The sequence below is a fragment of the Carassius auratus genome, chromosome 17, assembly GCF_003368295.1.
Source record: "Carassius auratus strain Wakin chromosome 17, ASM336829v1, whole genome shotgun sequence".
NCBI classification, from domain to species: Eukaryota; Metazoa; Chordata; class Actinopteri; order Cypriniformes; family Cyprinidae; genus Carassius; species Carassius auratus.
In genome coordinates this window covers 14116927-14134533 of record NC_039259.1, presented here as the reverse complement: position 1 = coordinate 14134533, position 17607 = coordinate 14116927, and the positions used below count along the sequence as shown (strand labels likewise).

At 35.3% G+C, this 17607-nt stretch overlaps 2 protein-coding genes across 3 annotated transcripts in view; one reads left to right on the top strand and one right to left on the bottom strand.

The window, feature by feature from the left end:
* Window positions 1–3464: 3464 nt before the first annotated feature.
* On the top strand, window positions 3465–7567 carry LOC113117911 (photoreceptor outer segment membrane glycoprotein 2-like). The gene is made up of 3 exons (XM_026286817.1): window positions 3465–4531; window positions 5137–5383; window positions 6192–7567. The coding sequence occupies exons 1-3, from the start codon at window positions 3951–3953 to the stop codon at window positions 6456–6458; spliced, it is 1095 nt and encodes a 364-aa protein (XP_026142602.1). The 5' UTR covers window positions 3465–3950; the 3' UTR covers window positions 6459–7567.
* A 764-nt stretch (window positions 7568–8331) lies between these two features.
* Window positions 8332–17607, bottom strand: part of LOC113117334 (E3 ubiquitin-protein ligase UBR1-like) — a 30808-nt gene continuing 21532 nt past the window's right edge. For both annotated transcript variants that reach the window (XM_026285944.1, XM_026285945.1), the window contains exons 35-47: window positions 17223–17371; window positions 17034–17089; window positions 16855–16951; window positions 16706–16773; window positions 13814–13961; window positions 13636–13723; window positions 13423–13556; window positions 13145–13253; window positions 12030–12086; window positions 11854–11931; window positions 11578–11748; window positions 11121–11222; window positions 8332–9774 (exon numbers count right to left, since the gene is read on the bottom strand). In XM_026285944.1, the coding sequence (XP_026141729.1) occupies window positions 9633–9774; window positions 11121–11222; window positions 11578–11748; window positions 11854–11931; window positions 12030–12086; window positions 13145–13253; window positions 13423–13556; window positions 13636–13723; window positions 13814–13961; window positions 16706–16773; window positions 16855–16951; window positions 17034–17089; window positions 17223–17371 (1399 nt within the window). In that variant the 3' untranslated portion in view covers window positions 8332–9632. The remainder of the gene's footprint in view (window positions 9775–11120; window positions 11223–11577; window positions 11749–11853; window positions 11932–12029; window positions 12087–13144; window positions 13254–13422; window positions 13557–13635; window positions 13724–13813; window positions 13962–16705; window positions 16774–16854; window positions 16952–17033; window positions 17090–17222; window positions 17372–17607) is intronic.

Here is a 17607-nt window from a genome sequence, read left to right as displayed (position 1 = left end):
TTAAATGGGAAAAAAATGCTTGAAAAAAATATTGCAAATTGCGAGAAAAAAAAAAAAAGAATTGCATGAAAAAAGTCATAATTGTGAGATGTAAACTCAGAATTTCAAGGAAAAAAAAATGTATGATTGTGTGATGTAAACCCATAAATAAAAGAAAATTAAGAACTGCATAATATAAACTCAGAATTGTGAGAAAGAGGTGAGAACTGCGAGATGTAAACTCTGAATTTAAAGAAAAATAAAAATTGCGTAATGTCAACTCAGAATTTAGAGGAAAAATATGAATTTAGCAAACTCAGAATTGCGAGAAAAATAAAATTATGAGTTGTATGTTGACTAAGAATTTACTGTAGAAGAAAAAAAATCTGGAATTGCAAAATGTACACTCATAATTTAGAGAAAGAAAAATAAGAAATTCGCAATGTATACAAAATTGGGAGAAAAAAGTAAGAATTGCAAGATGTAACGTCTCGCAAGACTTGTGAGATAAATTCCATAATGTAAGCTCATAATTTAGAAAAAAAAAAAAAACAATTGCAAGATCTAAACCTAAAATTAAAAGAAAAAATAAGAATTGCGTAATGTAAACTTAATGTAAATTTTTTCAGGACCTCTATTGTCTAACGTCTCATCTGAAAAGAGGGCTTTGGACCACTGGGCAACAATCCAATTCTTCTTCTCCTTAGCCCAGGTAAGACGCCTCTGAAGTTTGTGTCTGTGGTTCAGCAAATTCCTTGACACGTCTGTGTGTGGTGGCTCTTGATGCTTTGACCCCAGCCTCAGTCCATTCCTTGTTTAGTTCACTCAATTTTTTTAATCGATTTTGCTTGACAATCCTCAATCAAATAAGAGCCAGGTGAGCTTCATCTGAATACCCCAAACTAAAACAGTAAACCTCAATCTCTAATAAGATTTCACTTACAGAACATTAACAGCTCTTTCTTGGCCAGTTCTGTTGACCTCTGAAGTCAGCAGTTAAAACTGGCCACACGTTCACTCGCATCCCTTTCACCCATAGAGAAACAGCACATATATGTCCCATCATTGTAATCTACATTGGACTGAAAGTATGCTCAGGTACAACATTGAAGTCTTACCTTCATTATAGAGGTCTCGTATGCAGCCAATAAGGCCTTTGACAATGTTGTCTGTTAAAGCTTTATTCCACGAGAATTCTGTGTTAAACATCATCCTTATATTCCATAAAGAACATTTCAAGAAACATTAAAGACATCAACTATCCAATAACAGAAATCTTAGCCTTACAAACAAGGCCTTGGTTGAAACATATTCAACTGAGAACATAAAAACAATCATTTGTGGTGTTTTACCTTGTGACTATGTATTTAAATGTTAAATTAAATGTTAAATAGTCATCTTGTAACAGTCATTCATTCATCTGTACAGTAAGTTGTCCATGCTTTGGTCCATACTCATAAACACTGTGGTAACCATTACTAACAGAACAAAGCCGCTTCGAAAAAAAATTTGTGAAAAATTTAATATAGGACCATGCTTTTTTTTACTAGTGGTCCTATATGGGAGCCCTGCCTTCAGATCTGCTGACTGGTTTGTATGTGCTTTCCCCTGACTCAATCCCCTTTAGTCTTGAATAATCCTTTGGACTTCATTGGCTGTCAGTGCATGTAGTATTACATAAAATATGCATATTTAAACAGGAGTCATTCATATAAAGAATCCCATGGTTTATGACAGCAAACAGCCTTATTAGTCACAAGACTGTTTACATATAAATTGGAATTGTAATGTATAGTAATATATATATATATATATATATATATATATATATATATATATATATATATATATATATATATATATATATATATATATATATATATATATATATATATATATATATTTGAATGGCAAAAAGACTTAGCTGTACTTTTTTGTTTTGTTATGTCTTGCCTTTGTTTTTATTTATTTTATTTGTTTTTTGCTTTTGTTGTTGTTGTTCTTGTAGCTTTGTTCTACTTTGCCATTGATTTTGTTTTGTTTTGACATTGTTTTTTTTTTGTTTTTTTGATTATTGGGTTTTATTTATTTATTTAACATACTTGTTACATGTTTAGTTTTTTATTTATTAATTTATTTGATTTTTATCCAAATATTTATATTTAATTAAGATAGGGGTCTGTCTGGTGCAAACTGTGTGAGGCAGTAGATTGTGTTTGATGTAGGTCACATGGTTTTAGCACACATAAATATTACGTCTGTTTTAGTAGAAAGGGCAAATTTAATCCCAATGTTATTTATTGATTTACTGAATGATTGATTGATTTAAAATCTTATTTTAAAAGAAATTACTTAGTCAAAGTACATTATGTAACTAAGTAAAATATTGAATAATAGTATTTAAATAGGATATGTAAAAGGTAAATTGCATTACATTTTATAATTTAGCAGACACTTTTATCCAAAGCAACTTACTGTACAAATAAGGATAATGAAAGCATACAAGGCAATGAAAGCAAATGTTTTTAAACTTAAAGATGGCTCACTTGTTCGGTTTCAGTTGGGCAGGTCATTTCACCAGGAGAGAACAGTTAATGAAAAAGTCTGTGAATGAGATCTGTGCCTCTTTGAGACGGCACAATATAACCTTCTAGAGGCACATAAGTCTGAAGTAATGAATTTAGGTAAAGGGGTGCGGAGCCAGTGGTGGTTTTGTAGGCAAACATTAATGCCTTGAATTTTGTGTGAGCAGCTATTGGTAGCCAGTGCAAATTGATAAACAGAGATTATTTTTGGATCATTAAAAACTAATCAAAATACATTAAAAGAATGTGTAATCTAACACAATAATGATTCAACAATTAAACTATATGACTTTTAGTAGCTCTTTCCCCTTCTTCATTCTCTAGCTTACACACACACACACACACACACACATCCCAGTCAGTGAGATTTGTGCTGGTGGCAGAAGGTACTCTTCCAAATCCACCCGGGCTGTTTACTGATTAGAAGGAATTATGAGAGAGGTCAGAGCTGAGTCTGCGGCAGACACTAACACATATCAGTTTTCATCAGCAAACAATGCCTTCAGATTGTTTCACAAAAATGTAAGGCATCTGATGGAGACCAAGAGAAGAATCACTTGGAACAGGGCGGGATGCTATTGAGTGATGGATCGGCATGGATGGGTGAGTAATAAGCTGTTTATTACTATACCCTTATGCTAGGATCATCTTATTCAACATGCCTGGTTAAGAACAAGCCATGTGGCTGTTTGTTCAGGTGAACTTATTTAGTTTTACCTATTTTGAGCTTTCCACACTCAGAACAGGACTATTATTGGCTTTTTAAACGGCTAAAAATATTTGCATGATAAAAACGGTACAACACTAACCTAAGAATGAAGCATACTGAAAGACCTAAATGAACTGGATTCATTTCTTTTAATATGACTGAGTCTGTTTCCTTCTATTTTTATCAGACTCAAATTTATGCAATCGTGTTTTTCTCAAGTACTTTTCTTGCTAAGTACTTTTCCCTCTCTTTTTTTCCTCTTAGGTATACATTTGCAAAACTGGAAATAATTTCAGTTTTACTGTGTTTGTAAAGGACCTCACATGGCCTCACCAAACAGTTTGACGGAACCAAAATGGTTTAGATTTGCCCAAAAGCTCCTTTTAATAAGTCCCTTTTTATTTTCTTCATTGATATCCAGTTTTTCTCAAAATTGAAATGAATAAGCTCCATGAATACCTTTTGGAGATTGTTTTTAAGGTCTTTGCATTGATAGACTCACTAAGTTAGCTTAAAAAGCTAATTGCTAAGAAGTCCATTCATGTTATCTTCCATAGTAACCTTGTACACCTCATTGACTTACATCTAAAACTAATTTAGTTGATTTTTTGTACTAGTAACTCTAGTAGACTTCCACAAGAACAATTAAATCAAAGGTTCTCTGAAACAGTGGTAAGATGGCTGTGCTGCCAATAAAATTTACCAAAACCAAGAGAGACAAACTGGCCCAGGTTTTGTGGGTACTAAACTGGATATCCGTTGTAACAGGCATCATCCTCTTTAGCTTGGGCATTTTTCTAAAAGTTGAAATTAACAAGCGGCAGGATCTAATGGCTGAGAGTCAGCTCCAATCCGTGCCAAACATGCTAATTGCCGTGGGACTTATAGCCTGCCTGATTAACTTTTTGGGAGGAAAGATCTGCTATGACTGTGTGGACACCAACAAATTCCTACGCTGGAAGTTGGTGATGCTCCCGTACATCATTTGCACGTTTTTCTTCACTCTGAGCGTGCTCGTGGGTGCATTGATGTGCTACAGCATGCACGGACAGCTGGAGGAAGCGCTAACACTGGGGCTACGTGATGCTATGCGTCACTATAAGGACACAGACACACCAGGCCGCTGCTTCTTGAAGCGCACAGTGGACCTGCTGCAGATCCAGTTCCAATGCTGTGGGAACGAGGGCTACAGAGATTGGTTCCAGATCCAGTGGGTCAGCAACCGATATTTGGATATGTCTCAACGGGAAGTGGTAGAGTAAGTTGGGTCTGGAAGAATAGTTAATTAAATCTCAGTTCAGTTCAGTTCATTTATTTCTAAAGCACTTTCTAAACAACAAGGAGTTGCACCAAAGTGCTATACAGACATTAATAAAACATTTTATTAAGGGAAAGATCACATCATAAAACAACGACACACAACCATAAAAACATAAAACTCATCCTTCTACACTCGCAAAGGCTATAGAGAGGAAGTGCATTTTTAATGTAGGAGCAGATCTGATATGACGTTGTTCCATAACTAAGGGGCAGCTACAGCAAAGGCCCTTTCACCCCTTCTCTTAAATTTTCGTCCTCGGAACAAGCAAAGCCCCTTTGTCTGCAGACCTTAAACACCTAAGTGGCTTATAGACCTGAAGGAGCTCAGATAAATATGATGGAGCTAATCCATTTAGGGTCTTACAAGTAATGTATAAAGTATATATATATATATATATATATATATATATATATATATATATATATATATATATATATATATATATATATATATATATATATATATATATATATATAAATGTCTAAATGTCTTCTGATTTTGGTGAAGTAATAATATAATCAATAGCTGCATTTTCTCACTAGTCGTCTGCGAAGCAACGTTGAGGGAAAGTACCTCATGGACGGAGTTCCCTTCAGTTGCTGCAGTGTCAACTCTCCTCGGCCATGCATTCAGCACCAAATTACCAATAACTCCGCCCACTTTAATTACGACTTCCAGACAGAGGAGCTGAACCTGTGGACGAGAGGATGTCGTCAGGCTCTGCGAGACTATTACACCAACATCATGCATTCTGTCGGCCTCACGGTTCTGATCATCTGGCTCTTTGAGGTTGGTTGTGTCTATTGCTTCAGCAATAGGTAGGGAAGTATTGAATTAAGTAGCCTACTATATAGTACTCTAACATTCGGTCGTCATATTAGTTATTAATAGCCATAATTTTTTTTTTTAATAGGTACTCTATTCATTGCCATATTAGGGAACCTATAAATTCGATTAATGCTATATGATGTCTTAAACACGTAAATATGACCATGGATTTCTTAAACTAAATTAGATATTATGTATAATGGTAAATTAGTTCCTTAACTGCTCAGCATACTAGTATATTTATTGCCTCGAATATGCAAATATGAAAACATTCACATAGTGATTTAACAGACGCTTTGTTTTAGCTGTGTTCCACAGATGCTGGCAGTTGAAAAGCAGTGGTAGGTGGATAGAAGTGGCCCTCTTTATGAGGAAGTCACTGAATTATTCTCTCACATGATTGGAACGTGCAGGGTTCTTTCTACTTTTGCTTCGTTTGGAACCATGTTCACCTGTGGAACAAAAAACTGTCCTTAAAATTTAAGCTACTTATCTTATTTTGTACTAGGAAATGCTACACTAATAAAAAGTAAGGGGCAACTGACTATCTTTATAAAAATCTGCTCCGGTTGCGTGATATAATCCGATTGCACATTCGCTTTATAATCTGCTCTATGCACCAGTCACTCCAATCCCTCAGTGTCCTATGTAAAGCACATGACTGCTCTAAAGGATGACGTGAAGCTTCTGTAAGAATTGTTTTGTCTAAATGTGTTTGCGATGAGTGAAAACCAGCTCAGGAGTAAGGCATCAATTTCTTCTCTGACAGCTCTCTGTGTTAACGGGGGTCCGTTACCTCCAAACCTCTCTGGAGAACGTGCTGCGGCAGGGGGACCCTGAGTGTGAGTCAGACGGGTGGCTCCTGGAGAACAGCTTTGTGGAGACGGCTCGCTCTAACCTCAACATCATCAAACACCTGGGCAAGTTCAATCAGATCAACATATCAAGCAACGGAGATCCAAACCTTGACAAACCACCTACAGCACACTATGGTCCAGACAATGTGCCTCCAAAGCCTCTTCCAATGGCCAGTTAGGTCTTCAGAATGCTCCTTTTGGCCAGAAACATTAGATTACAAGCCACAGAAGATGACTAGAAATGATGATTCAGTAAAAATTGGCACGGCATTGTAAAGCAAGAACAGAGTAATATTACAACACACAACATACTTGAGGTCTGTTGTAAATTAACACTTAAGAACTAAACCAAGTAGCCTACTGTTTTAACACAAAAGGCAAAGCATCATGGGGCCTTTTTTTCAATATATGTATAAAATGCCTCTCATTAAGAATACAACTGTTCAATTATTTTGTGTTTTAGATTCGCGTGTGAATCATGTGATTACTGGAGAGTAGGCCTGCTAGCTATCACTGGAATAATTTAGAGCTTCACTGTTTCATTAGGATGTTCATTAGTCATTTTAGTCTATATCTGTGAAATCGAACTACATATGATTGCTCTCTCTCTCTATCAATATTTCCATGAAGTCAAACTGTCAGCTTACCCATTACAAGCCAGCAAAAATTCTTATCTCATGCCTTGGTCTCATGCCTAAAGCCAGGTATCGTAATCACAGTTGAAAACATGATACCAACTGCCTCTATAAACACATTTTCCAAAAAATGTTTTTATTTTTTTATACAAACCAGACCCGTGTCTAAAATATATCATGAATATGTAATGACAATAAAAGCAACATGTACATTTATTAAATACATTAATAAAGGGCTTTAAGTGTGGTTTCAAGTGTACAAACGTTCGTTGAATCACTTGCTTTATTGAACTATTCTTCCCCCATTACTGTTCCAAAGAACGTTTCAGTGTAAAGTTCTTGAAAGAACCGATTATTTGTGAAGAACATTACTTAACATAAAAATCTAAAGAACATTTAAAGGACAACGAAGGACCACTGAAAGGTTCCTTATATGTCAAAGGTTCTTTATGGAACCATATGCCAATAAAAAAGAAAAAACTTAATCATTGATATGTTATTGTTATAAGTAAAGCCAGATAACGCATCCTAAAGGAACAAACTGATTTGAAAATTCTGGGGTAACTGTATCTGAAGCATGTATACAGAATGCACTGTAAAGGTATAGCAGTGCCTTATTATACACATGCATTGTTAAATTTAAATTCATGCATTAAGCAGATGCTTTTATCCAAAGCGACTTACAGTGCATTCAGGCTATCAATTTTTACTTATCATCTGTTCCCGGGAATCAAACCCCCAACCTTGCTTTACCAATTGAGCTACCGGAACACTATATTTAATGTATGTAATGTAACATTATATGTAATGTATTATATTAAATCAGCTCTAATATCCTTTCATGGTTACAGCTTTAAAGAGCATAATGCATTATAGAAATGGGTGCTGATCATATTTAATTATACGAATGTTTACTAGTTAAAGTGGTGCTTTTTTCAAACAAACACAACTGATAAAATATTTTTTAAAAAATAATATCTATATCTATATATATATATATATATATATATATATATATATATATATATATATATATATATATATATATATATATATAGATAGATAGATAGATAGATATACATACATAATTGTTATGATATCTTATCAGTTGTGTTTGTTTAAAAAAAAACACTTTAACTAGTAAACTTTTGTATGAATACATATGTGAATATTCAGCAGTTATTACGCGTTCTAATATGCTGATCTGCATATGATCAAAGTTGCATTGATGCCTACATGAATTACACAGAAATCTCAAAACATACACACAAGAGAAGCAGTTCTTATTTGTGTTTTTAATATCTAACAGAAACACCCATCAGTTATAGTTTGGAAATGATTAAAATAATTTCAGAACCTGAATAAATGATCAATTCCAGGTAATTGGTGAACACAGTGATTTGACAGGACCACAGAATGAGAGGTGAAAGAGATCCATCAGAATAGTGATGTCACTCGGCAGTTTATTTCATGTACATAAGAAGTTTGAAGCCAAGTGCAAATGAAAAGCTCTTATATCCTGAACCAGATCATGAGTGGAGGAGAAAAAAACAGAAAAAAGATATCTGGACTTTGACTGACGCTCAAATAAAGCACTTGTGTTGAGTTAGTATATATTGACAAGTGGATTATACTGGATTTTACAAGGTTGCATGTGATTATACAGTATGTGACTGACACTTGGTTTCCTAATTTAAATCACAGCTGTGTTCTTAATAGTAAAATAGCATCTAATTATACATTATTGTTTATTTACATGTTCATATGAGACCCACAGTGAGTGAACCTCATGAAGCCTGTCAAGAATATGCCTGGTTGATATTTCAGCCATAAAAATAAAAAATAAAATAAAAAAAAAACTTATAAATGATGTCTATTATTAGAAATATTAACATAATTTGCATCAAGATTATTTTCTCCCAAATTCATTACTGTAACAAATCTCATTGTCACTGTAAGAAAAAAATATATATTAATTTTACGATTTTTTGTGTTATGTTTGTTGTCTTTTTGGTTTTCATGCTGATTTAATAAAAAAAAAAAAAAAAAAAAAAAAAAAGTATAGAGTAATTTTATTGTACTAATAATGATCATTTTAAAAGAAAACGAAAAGTTAATGAAAAACAATTTTTATGAAAAATATGACTTATTGTTTAGGCAAAGCAGGTGACCCGGGCATGTTTTTGTGAGAGTCACCTGAGAACATAATTTGCAAAACCACTTTTTAATCAGAAACACTGAATATACTTTTTTTTTTTTAATGTTGAGGGCAGCTTTACATAATAAAGCAGTACACAGATATATTATAGTCAAATGAATACAATTCTCACACAGAAGGCTGTGGCAGGGTGACAGAACAAATATTTCACATAGGCAAACAAAAAAAGAGAAAAAAAAAAAAACTGTTTGCGTTTTGTAGAGACACAAGCCCTGCATTAAATCTTTACACCCTGAAAACAAATGCAAAACACCACAATGAGCGAAAAGAAAGAGCTGCAGTGCTAAAATGAGCGTAGATCTGCAACCCAAGCTAGATAAATAAAGACATAACCAAGAGAACACGTTCTGTTCTTTAATATCTTCTACGGGGCTGTTTAGTGTGACTACCCATGATGCACTGGCTGCTGGAAAACACGGACAGCAGTACATAGAGAAGTCAGGGAGTTTATTACTCCTTACAGTCGGCGTGTCTTGCACTTCCTCTGGCATTCTCGGAGCTCAAAGCATCTGCCACTCAAAGGGGAACATGACATTGAGGACCTCCAGACTGCGAGAGATTTCCTCCAGGACGCAGTGCTGCTGCCACATATGAAGCAACTTGCGGTAGCGCTCTGGACACAAGTGCAGCGGGTTCCCACGCCTAGCAAAGCACAAACAAATACAGCTCAGCATTATTGATAATCCAGAATAAACTGACAAGGCACGTGTTTGATGATGATTTTGATCATATTTGATATCTTTATGTTTTGGATGTGAATTATGTTTCCCTTACCCACCCAATCAGTGGAACAGTAATTTTGACAAACCGGCCATTGTTGCAAGTGGATTAAACTGAATTAATGTGGGCCAACGATTAATCACATCCAAAATAAACATTGGGAAAAAAAACGAAAATATATATATACAGTGTTTGGAATAACGCCGTTATTTTTCAGTAACAGAGTAATCTAACTAATTACTCTTCCCGTCGTTATAATGCCGTTAACATTACAGGAAGTTAAATGCGGTGCATTACTATGCATTGATTTAATAAACGATGTAATCGGAACGCACCCCTGGCTCACACAGCGAGTGAGGAGGTGGGTTAATAACGAGATAAGCGATTATGATTGGCTAAGGCAGAGTCATTTGTTTCATGGTAGCCAATCAGAGCCAGTGTTTTTACGCCAGCGGCGTCCATAGTGGTGTCAAACACACACGCATGCGAGATTCGCAGCAGCAGAGATGACGAGTCAGGACCAATCCGATGAAAAGTTGGCATTTTCAAGGTAGAGATAAGCACTAATTCAAATTCATTGTGGTCAAAGGCAAGAACGTGCATGTAATGTGTACATGTAATGTGTGACACACGCATCTACAAAGCTAGTGGCCAAAAACACCTTTCTTACAAAGATAATACTTGGAAGTGCAGGATAAAACTCTTGCTGTCTGTTGACGTGCAATAAATATTGAAAGTTATGTATGAACACCTGTCTGTTCTACTCATTTCAACTGACTTGTGAAAACTGCCAAAAAAAAATAAAAATAAATAAATAATAATAATAATTTTGAGATATATATATATATATATATATATATATATATATATATATAGTTATTTTTATTATAGAGTAATTCAATTACTAACTCAGTTACTTTTTGGAAGAAGTAGTGAGTAACTATAACTAATTACTTTTTTAAAGTAACGTTCCCAACAGTGTGTGTGTGTGTGTGTGTGTGTGTGCATATATATATTTTTCACCATATGCAGAAATGGCTCTCCAAAATAGGGCAGCACAATTAATCGAAATTAAAGCACAGTTCTGTGATAAGCAGTAAATCTCCGTCCAAAGGCTAGAGGGCGCTCTCAGGCTGAAAATCCAAACATGTCCCAAAGAAGAAATTCAGGAAATGCCTATTAATCGCCCAGCCCTTCTCCACAATTAACCAAACATCCAAACTCTATTGCAAGGAGCTGGAGTAAAAATTCACAACAATGAACTTTACCCAAGCTGAGGGTCTGTTTCTCCATAGTCGTCAAGATAAGGTGCTGGATAGGGACTGCCCCGTGTCTTACTGGCCATCAAGATGATCTCACACTCTCGGACCCTGCTCAGAAAGACACAAACAAGAGCGTTATCATCAACAGTTATTTGTATTTCTTTATTTACATAATTTACATATTCCTTTTATAGAATAAGATACACGCTGACTGCGTCTAAAATGGCTTACTAAGTAGGTACATCATTTGAATAAGTAATTAAGTCACCACCACTAAAAAAAGTATGTTTTATATAATATATATCCAAATTATGATGTTGTCATTTTCACCAGTGTGCCCGAACTGACTGCACTAGTAGGTAATTCGGCTAATTTTTGCCTACTGTTTTAAACACATACTAATACATATATGTGATTTCAGATGCAGCCACAGTATAAATGTTTTCTCTTGTCATCCTCTCACCTGAGAAACATTCCCACTCCAGCCCCACAGATGGCGGCGTGGGCCGTGCACGCGCCCACTTCCTCCCCGTTCAGCTGCTCCTGACAGCAGGGGCTCTGTGCACACAGCATGACCCCGCACAGAAGACACAGAGTCGGGTGCTTTCGCTCGTCGTCTGATGAGTTTGGGCATCTATGAGCGAAGAGAGAAAGCCACAGAAAACGTCAGATTAATCGGCACTAAATATACAATTCACATAATGGACATTACAGGCAATCATTTATTAAAAGTACTTACTTAAAGTGACTCGCTTGATTGAGCAACACACTATAGTCCTCTGGAAGATCTATTAGCCTGTTTCTCTTATGAGGATACCTGAACAGCAGGTGGGGAATTCATTAAAATTGTGGATTTTATTAAAAAGGAAGTGTGTATACATGATCAAACAGAGGAGAATTTAAGCGGCGTCTAACCTGATGATCTGCATTTCACCTTTGAGGGCTTTGGATATGGCTGTATTCTCACACCACCTGAAACACAGAAAAACAGAAATGCTTATAATCTAAGTGAATAGATACATATAATAGACCAAATTAGGAATTTAGAAATATACTGTCTTAAACAAAACAATAAGCGGCAACAATTCAGCGATCTGACCATGATAAAGGGGAGCTCTTAATATAAGACATAAAAAAATATATTAATTTTAATGAAAATATATTTACATTTTCCAGACTATAAGTTGCACTTTTCTTCATAGTTTGGCTGGTCCTGCGACTTATAGTCAGGAGCGACTTATTTATCAAATTTACCTCTCGCGGCTGTAGACGATAATGTTTCTCTTGGTTCTAAATAAATGCGACTTACAGTCCAGTGCAACTTATATATGCTTTTTTCCCTCATAATGACGTATTTTTGGACTGATGCGACTCATACTCAGGTGCGACTTATAGTCCGAAAAATACGGTAATACTAACAAATATCTTACTACTAAAAATAAATATTTTATTAATAAATTATTATTAATTGTTTATCGATTAATATAAATAAAATCTGTAGCCGTTTTGTTTTTATCATCCTTCTATGTAAAATAAGCTATGGTTTTAGTTTTTTTTTCTGTTGATGTGTGAATTATTGTAAAATTTGAAAAACAAAAACACATGACACATGAGGATGATCATTATAAAAAAATAAAATAAAAAAAATAAAAAATTCCACTTTTAGGTTTAATTTTAAAATATTATCGTTTACTATTTTATAAACAAAAAAATGTTTTAACAATAAACAATTATTAATGATAGTTATTATAATATAATGGTGACAAAAAAATAAATATAAACAACAAAAAATGTATAACAGTTGTTTTAACAATCTTATTATAATATAATAGTTAGACATAAATAATATAACATTTATCTTAAACAGTATAATCTAAATAATCAAACAAAAAATTATAACAATATTCTGTATTATTAGTAACAACAAGAAAAATTAAACCGCAGCAACATTAAAATGAAAATAATGCTGTTAATAAAAAAAAAAAAAAACAGCATTTTTTGTTTATTACTTCTATTATAATTATTTGTACCTCTTTATTAAGGTGGTTACAACATCCCTGTGGTCCTGAAAGAGTTGAAACAGGTTGGAGGGCAAAGAGAGGTAACTACACAACAGATGCAGCTGACTTTCAGGTGATTCTGCATAGAAGGAGAATTATGATTAATAACTGTTAGATTTATACACATACAGTACTTCACACCATTTCTATGTGTACAATGACAGACAATTAAAATACACATCCATTATTCAAATGTTTTCATGTCATAGCAGTGTGGCATGTTTAAAGAACATCTGAAGTGTAGCGACCTGCAGTACCGGACAGCTCCTCTGGAGGGGGCACTCCAGTAAGGCAATTAAAGAACAGTGCAGCACAGCGCAGGAAGGGAAGCACACCTCTCTTTACACCCTCTACACAGAAACCAGTCACACCAGCCCTTAACCTGAGAAACAGAGAGACATTGAGAGACCGCAAGAGAAAAACCGGAAGCCTTTCCCTGTGTGACTCGCATTTAAACTCACCGGTCTGTGTGTTGAGACACAATAGAGAAGAGTTCGGCTGCAGCCTGGGCCTCATCGCCCTCCCCCCGCCCTCCTATTACAGCACAATCTACACACAATATTATTGGAAATAAGCGCTATGAATACAAAATGTTATACTTTAGAGTTTGCATCGGACTCTGGCAGTGTGTGTGTTTACCGTGTGAGGCCAGCAGGACCTGCAGCATGTGTGCCATAGTGAGCAGGTGCAGCAGGTAGAGTTGATTGTACGCTGTGCTGACTGCTGAAGGCTGCAGGTCTACAGCCTCTTCCTGATACAACGCTGGGATGGACAGAACCAGCCCCACCTGAGCAGAACATCACGCACAGTCCCACAAATGAGTAGAAGTCTTCAATAACCTTCTTCTGACTTAACTAATGCTTGAAAATGAAAACTAAGTGCATTTAAAAAGGTTTTTTTTTTTTTTAAGGGGTCATATGAGATCAAAATGTTTTCTTTCTCTTTGGAGTGTTACAAGCTGTTGGTGCATGAAGAAGATCTGTAAAGTTGCAGATATATTCTTTATAAAAGTTAAGACTCTGCCACGCCCCCTTAAAACGGCTCATTCAAACACGCCCCCACATCTCTACATCACTATGTGGAAATATTTGCATAATGCCGCCCAAATGTTCATGCAAAAAAAGAAGGCGTGGTTTCAGTAACCGCAGTTAGTGTTGAAGCAGTCATTTCAGGGAGATGCTGTGTGTATCTCGGTGAAAGCAAAAGCTCTTTATTTGGCCTTCTGAAAGTAGATGCATTTAGGAATCTTTAAGATTACTTACAACAGAACAGGTACGTCACGGCGCTAGCTGGAGGCAAAACAAACGGAAAACTGGAGGCGGCTAATACAAACCAACACAGGGTCGGCTACTCAAGGAGCTTAAAATGTCGTCTTGTTGTGTTGTTGGTTGCCAGTATCGACGGAGAACATTTTATATACATTGTTGTGATTAATTGTGACCGGAATTTAAAGAACATGGTAAGAAAGAATAAATACAAAAAGTTTATAATTAATTTGCAGTCTTCGGAATTTTTTTTTCTAGAAAATATTTACATCTTAATAATAATTTTACTGTAATGTCAGTCTTTATTTAATCTAAGGATTTATACGACCTCAGTTTATCTTCACTTTACACGCTTGGTTTCTCTATCAGGTAAGTGTAGATGTCAGGCCACTCAATCGGAGGTAATCCTGTCAGATCGTCCATCCAATGAGTGATTGTGTACGGGTCGACCAATCTGGTTCCGTCCGATAAAGTTAACTTTTTCAAATAATTATCGTAGTCCCGGACAGTGAGTGACCTTAAATATTCAGATAAAGCAGATATATTCAGATTTTCTCCAGCCACTGTTAAAAAAAACAAGCTAAGAAAACTTGCTGGCTACCGTCGAGTGTGTCGAGTGTTGAGGGGAATCTTTCTGCCTCCAGCTAAGCCCCGCCCACACAAATACGTCACCTTGTTTACCAACTGTAAAAGGGTCTTTAGCCAACTGCTTTGTGAACCTAGGAGAGGAGGTAATTCTGACTTTGCTACGACAATCTGGTGCTTCTGCATCAGCTACTGTATGTGTGTTTTATTATTAGTTGAAGTATTTGCTACTGACTTTTCAAATGCAGAGTTTTCCATGTAGTGTGTGTGTGAGCGCGCACATCTGTGAGTGAGTGAGTGAGAGAGAGACATCGTCACATCTCAGTGAAGTCAGCGGTTTTAATTGACTTGTGTAATGAAACACAAATCACTGTGTCTGTCATGTGACTCTGTTCCCCTTTCGGGCTTGAACTGATGGTAAAACTAAGGAACTTATTATCGGTCTTCACATTTATTCTGAAAGATGAAGCTCGTGATTATGGAAAGGGGCGTTACATTTCCTACGGGTGCTTGCTGTGTTCGGCCAATCACAATGCACTGGGTCAGCTGGCCAATCAGAGCAGACTGTGCTTGTCGGAAGGAGGGACTTTGTAGAAAAAACAATGTGTTTGAGAGAGGCGGGGCATAGAGGACCTACAATAATGTACAGTATTTGAAAAATAATGTGTTTTTTTTTTTTTTTTATTATATTAAAGCATGTCAACATGTTACACCAAATAGTCAAAATAATGATCTTTAAAAGAGCATCATATGACCACTTTAAATTTTCAGGGGAAGTTGTTAGTGGCGTTTGGCTGTGCACAAGTCACAACTATAATGCTAGGTTGCAATATACATTTATAAAAACACAAATAAATCGCTAAATATACAAAAGGGCCATTCGGGAGGTTTCTAGATATCCCTACTTAGAAAAAAGTCTATAAGCCTTTTTTGTTTTATCATGTGCCAGGCAAAATCATTTATATGATTTATAAATTAATGTCTTTAATTATATGACTTGCATTCATTTAGCATTTTACTTATTTAGCAGATGCTTATATATAATACATACATATGATGTATATAATACTGGCGTCAAACAATTAATCCCAAATAAGTTTTTGTTTACATAATATTTGTGTGTAGTGTTTATAATATATATATATATATATATATATATATATATATATATATATATATATATATATATATATATATATATATATATATATATATATATATATACACACACACACACACACACACACACACACACACACACACACACACAAGCATGTGTTTGTATTTATATATGTCAGAAAAATGTGTTGTTTATATATTAAATATTTATATATAATATAAATTATATGAATATAACTATATACACGTGTAAATACATGTACATATTTTCAAAAAATATACCATGTGTGTGTATTTATATATACATACATAAATATACACAGTACAAACATATGTAAACAAAAACTTTTATTTTGGATGTGATTAATCGCAATTAATCGTTTGAAAGCACTAATATATATACACCTCTATATTTGTGGAACAACGAATCTATTGTTAAAAAAAAATTACACAAAAATTTGTATTGACTTAGATTGGCTAGCCTAGATTATGATAAAAGCATATGTATAGAAAATCACATCATTTATTTTTTATAATGCCCAGTAAAGAGAAAGACACTCACCAGTAGATGAAAGAAGTCCACTTCTAATATTGATGGTGTGTTTTCTACATTAGGAACAGGTACCAGGACTACAAAGAGACAGAGAATTGAGCGAATTCCTGCATGAATAAACGATCAATCATATCCACCCTCTTCTAAACATGACATACCTGCTAACATATCAGCAAAATGCTTCTGAATGACAGCTTGACTGCTCTTCAGCCTCTGAGCGGCGGAAAACTGCACCAATGCTTTGAGTCCAGACAGCTGGAGAAGAAAATCAATTTAGAAATCAATCTCACATTAAACGGTGTGCTGTATGACCTATATCAGCAGAGTCCAACCAGACCTGTCTGTTCTGGAGGGATCCAAAGAGAGGCTTCCCTTCTTCCTCTAACATATTCTCTAAAGAAAGAGAGAAATCTAATGAGGCGACACATGACAATATTACAAGACTGACTGCCTACATTCAGACAGCGCCAACATACCGTTCACATGAATTAACTCAATTGAGCAAGTCAAAGGAGGAGATCATTACCGGTGGCCTGGATGGTGTAGGCACACGTGTTCCAGGACATGACGGGCACGTACGGGCACAGGTCATTGGGAGCCGTCTGCAGTCCCACCCTGTGCACGGTGGTCCCACAGACCCCCAACATCTCTGTGATACTGCGAGAGAACTTCGGCCTGATCACAAACAGAGTTTACATCATATTTAGAAATAAAAATCGGCAATTAGGGAAAGTGGAGAGAAGGGATCTATTCTGCAGATGAGCATGAACAGTTGATTTGCATGGCAGACATGAAGATCCAGATTTTTATATATATATATATATATATATATATATATATATATATATATATGCAGACTGCATTTCAAAGGCTTATACTCACTTGTCTTTTAACTACAATGTTTAAAAGCA

Excerpts from the sequence above, each read along its gene's own strand:
- LOC113117911 (XM_026286817.1), top strand. The coding sequence starts at position 3,951 with ATGGCTGTGCTGCCAATAAAATTTACCAAAACCAAGAGAGACAAACTG. Across the intron at positions 4,532-5,136 it reads TCTCAACGGGAAGTGGTAGA|TCGTCTGCGAAGCAACGTTG; the intron begins GTAAGTTGGGTC and ends TTTTCTCACTAG. Across the intron at positions 5,384-6,191 it reads TGATCATCTGGCTCTTTGAG|CTCTCTGTGTTAACGGGGGT; the intron begins GTTGGTTGTGTC and ends CTTCTCTGACAG.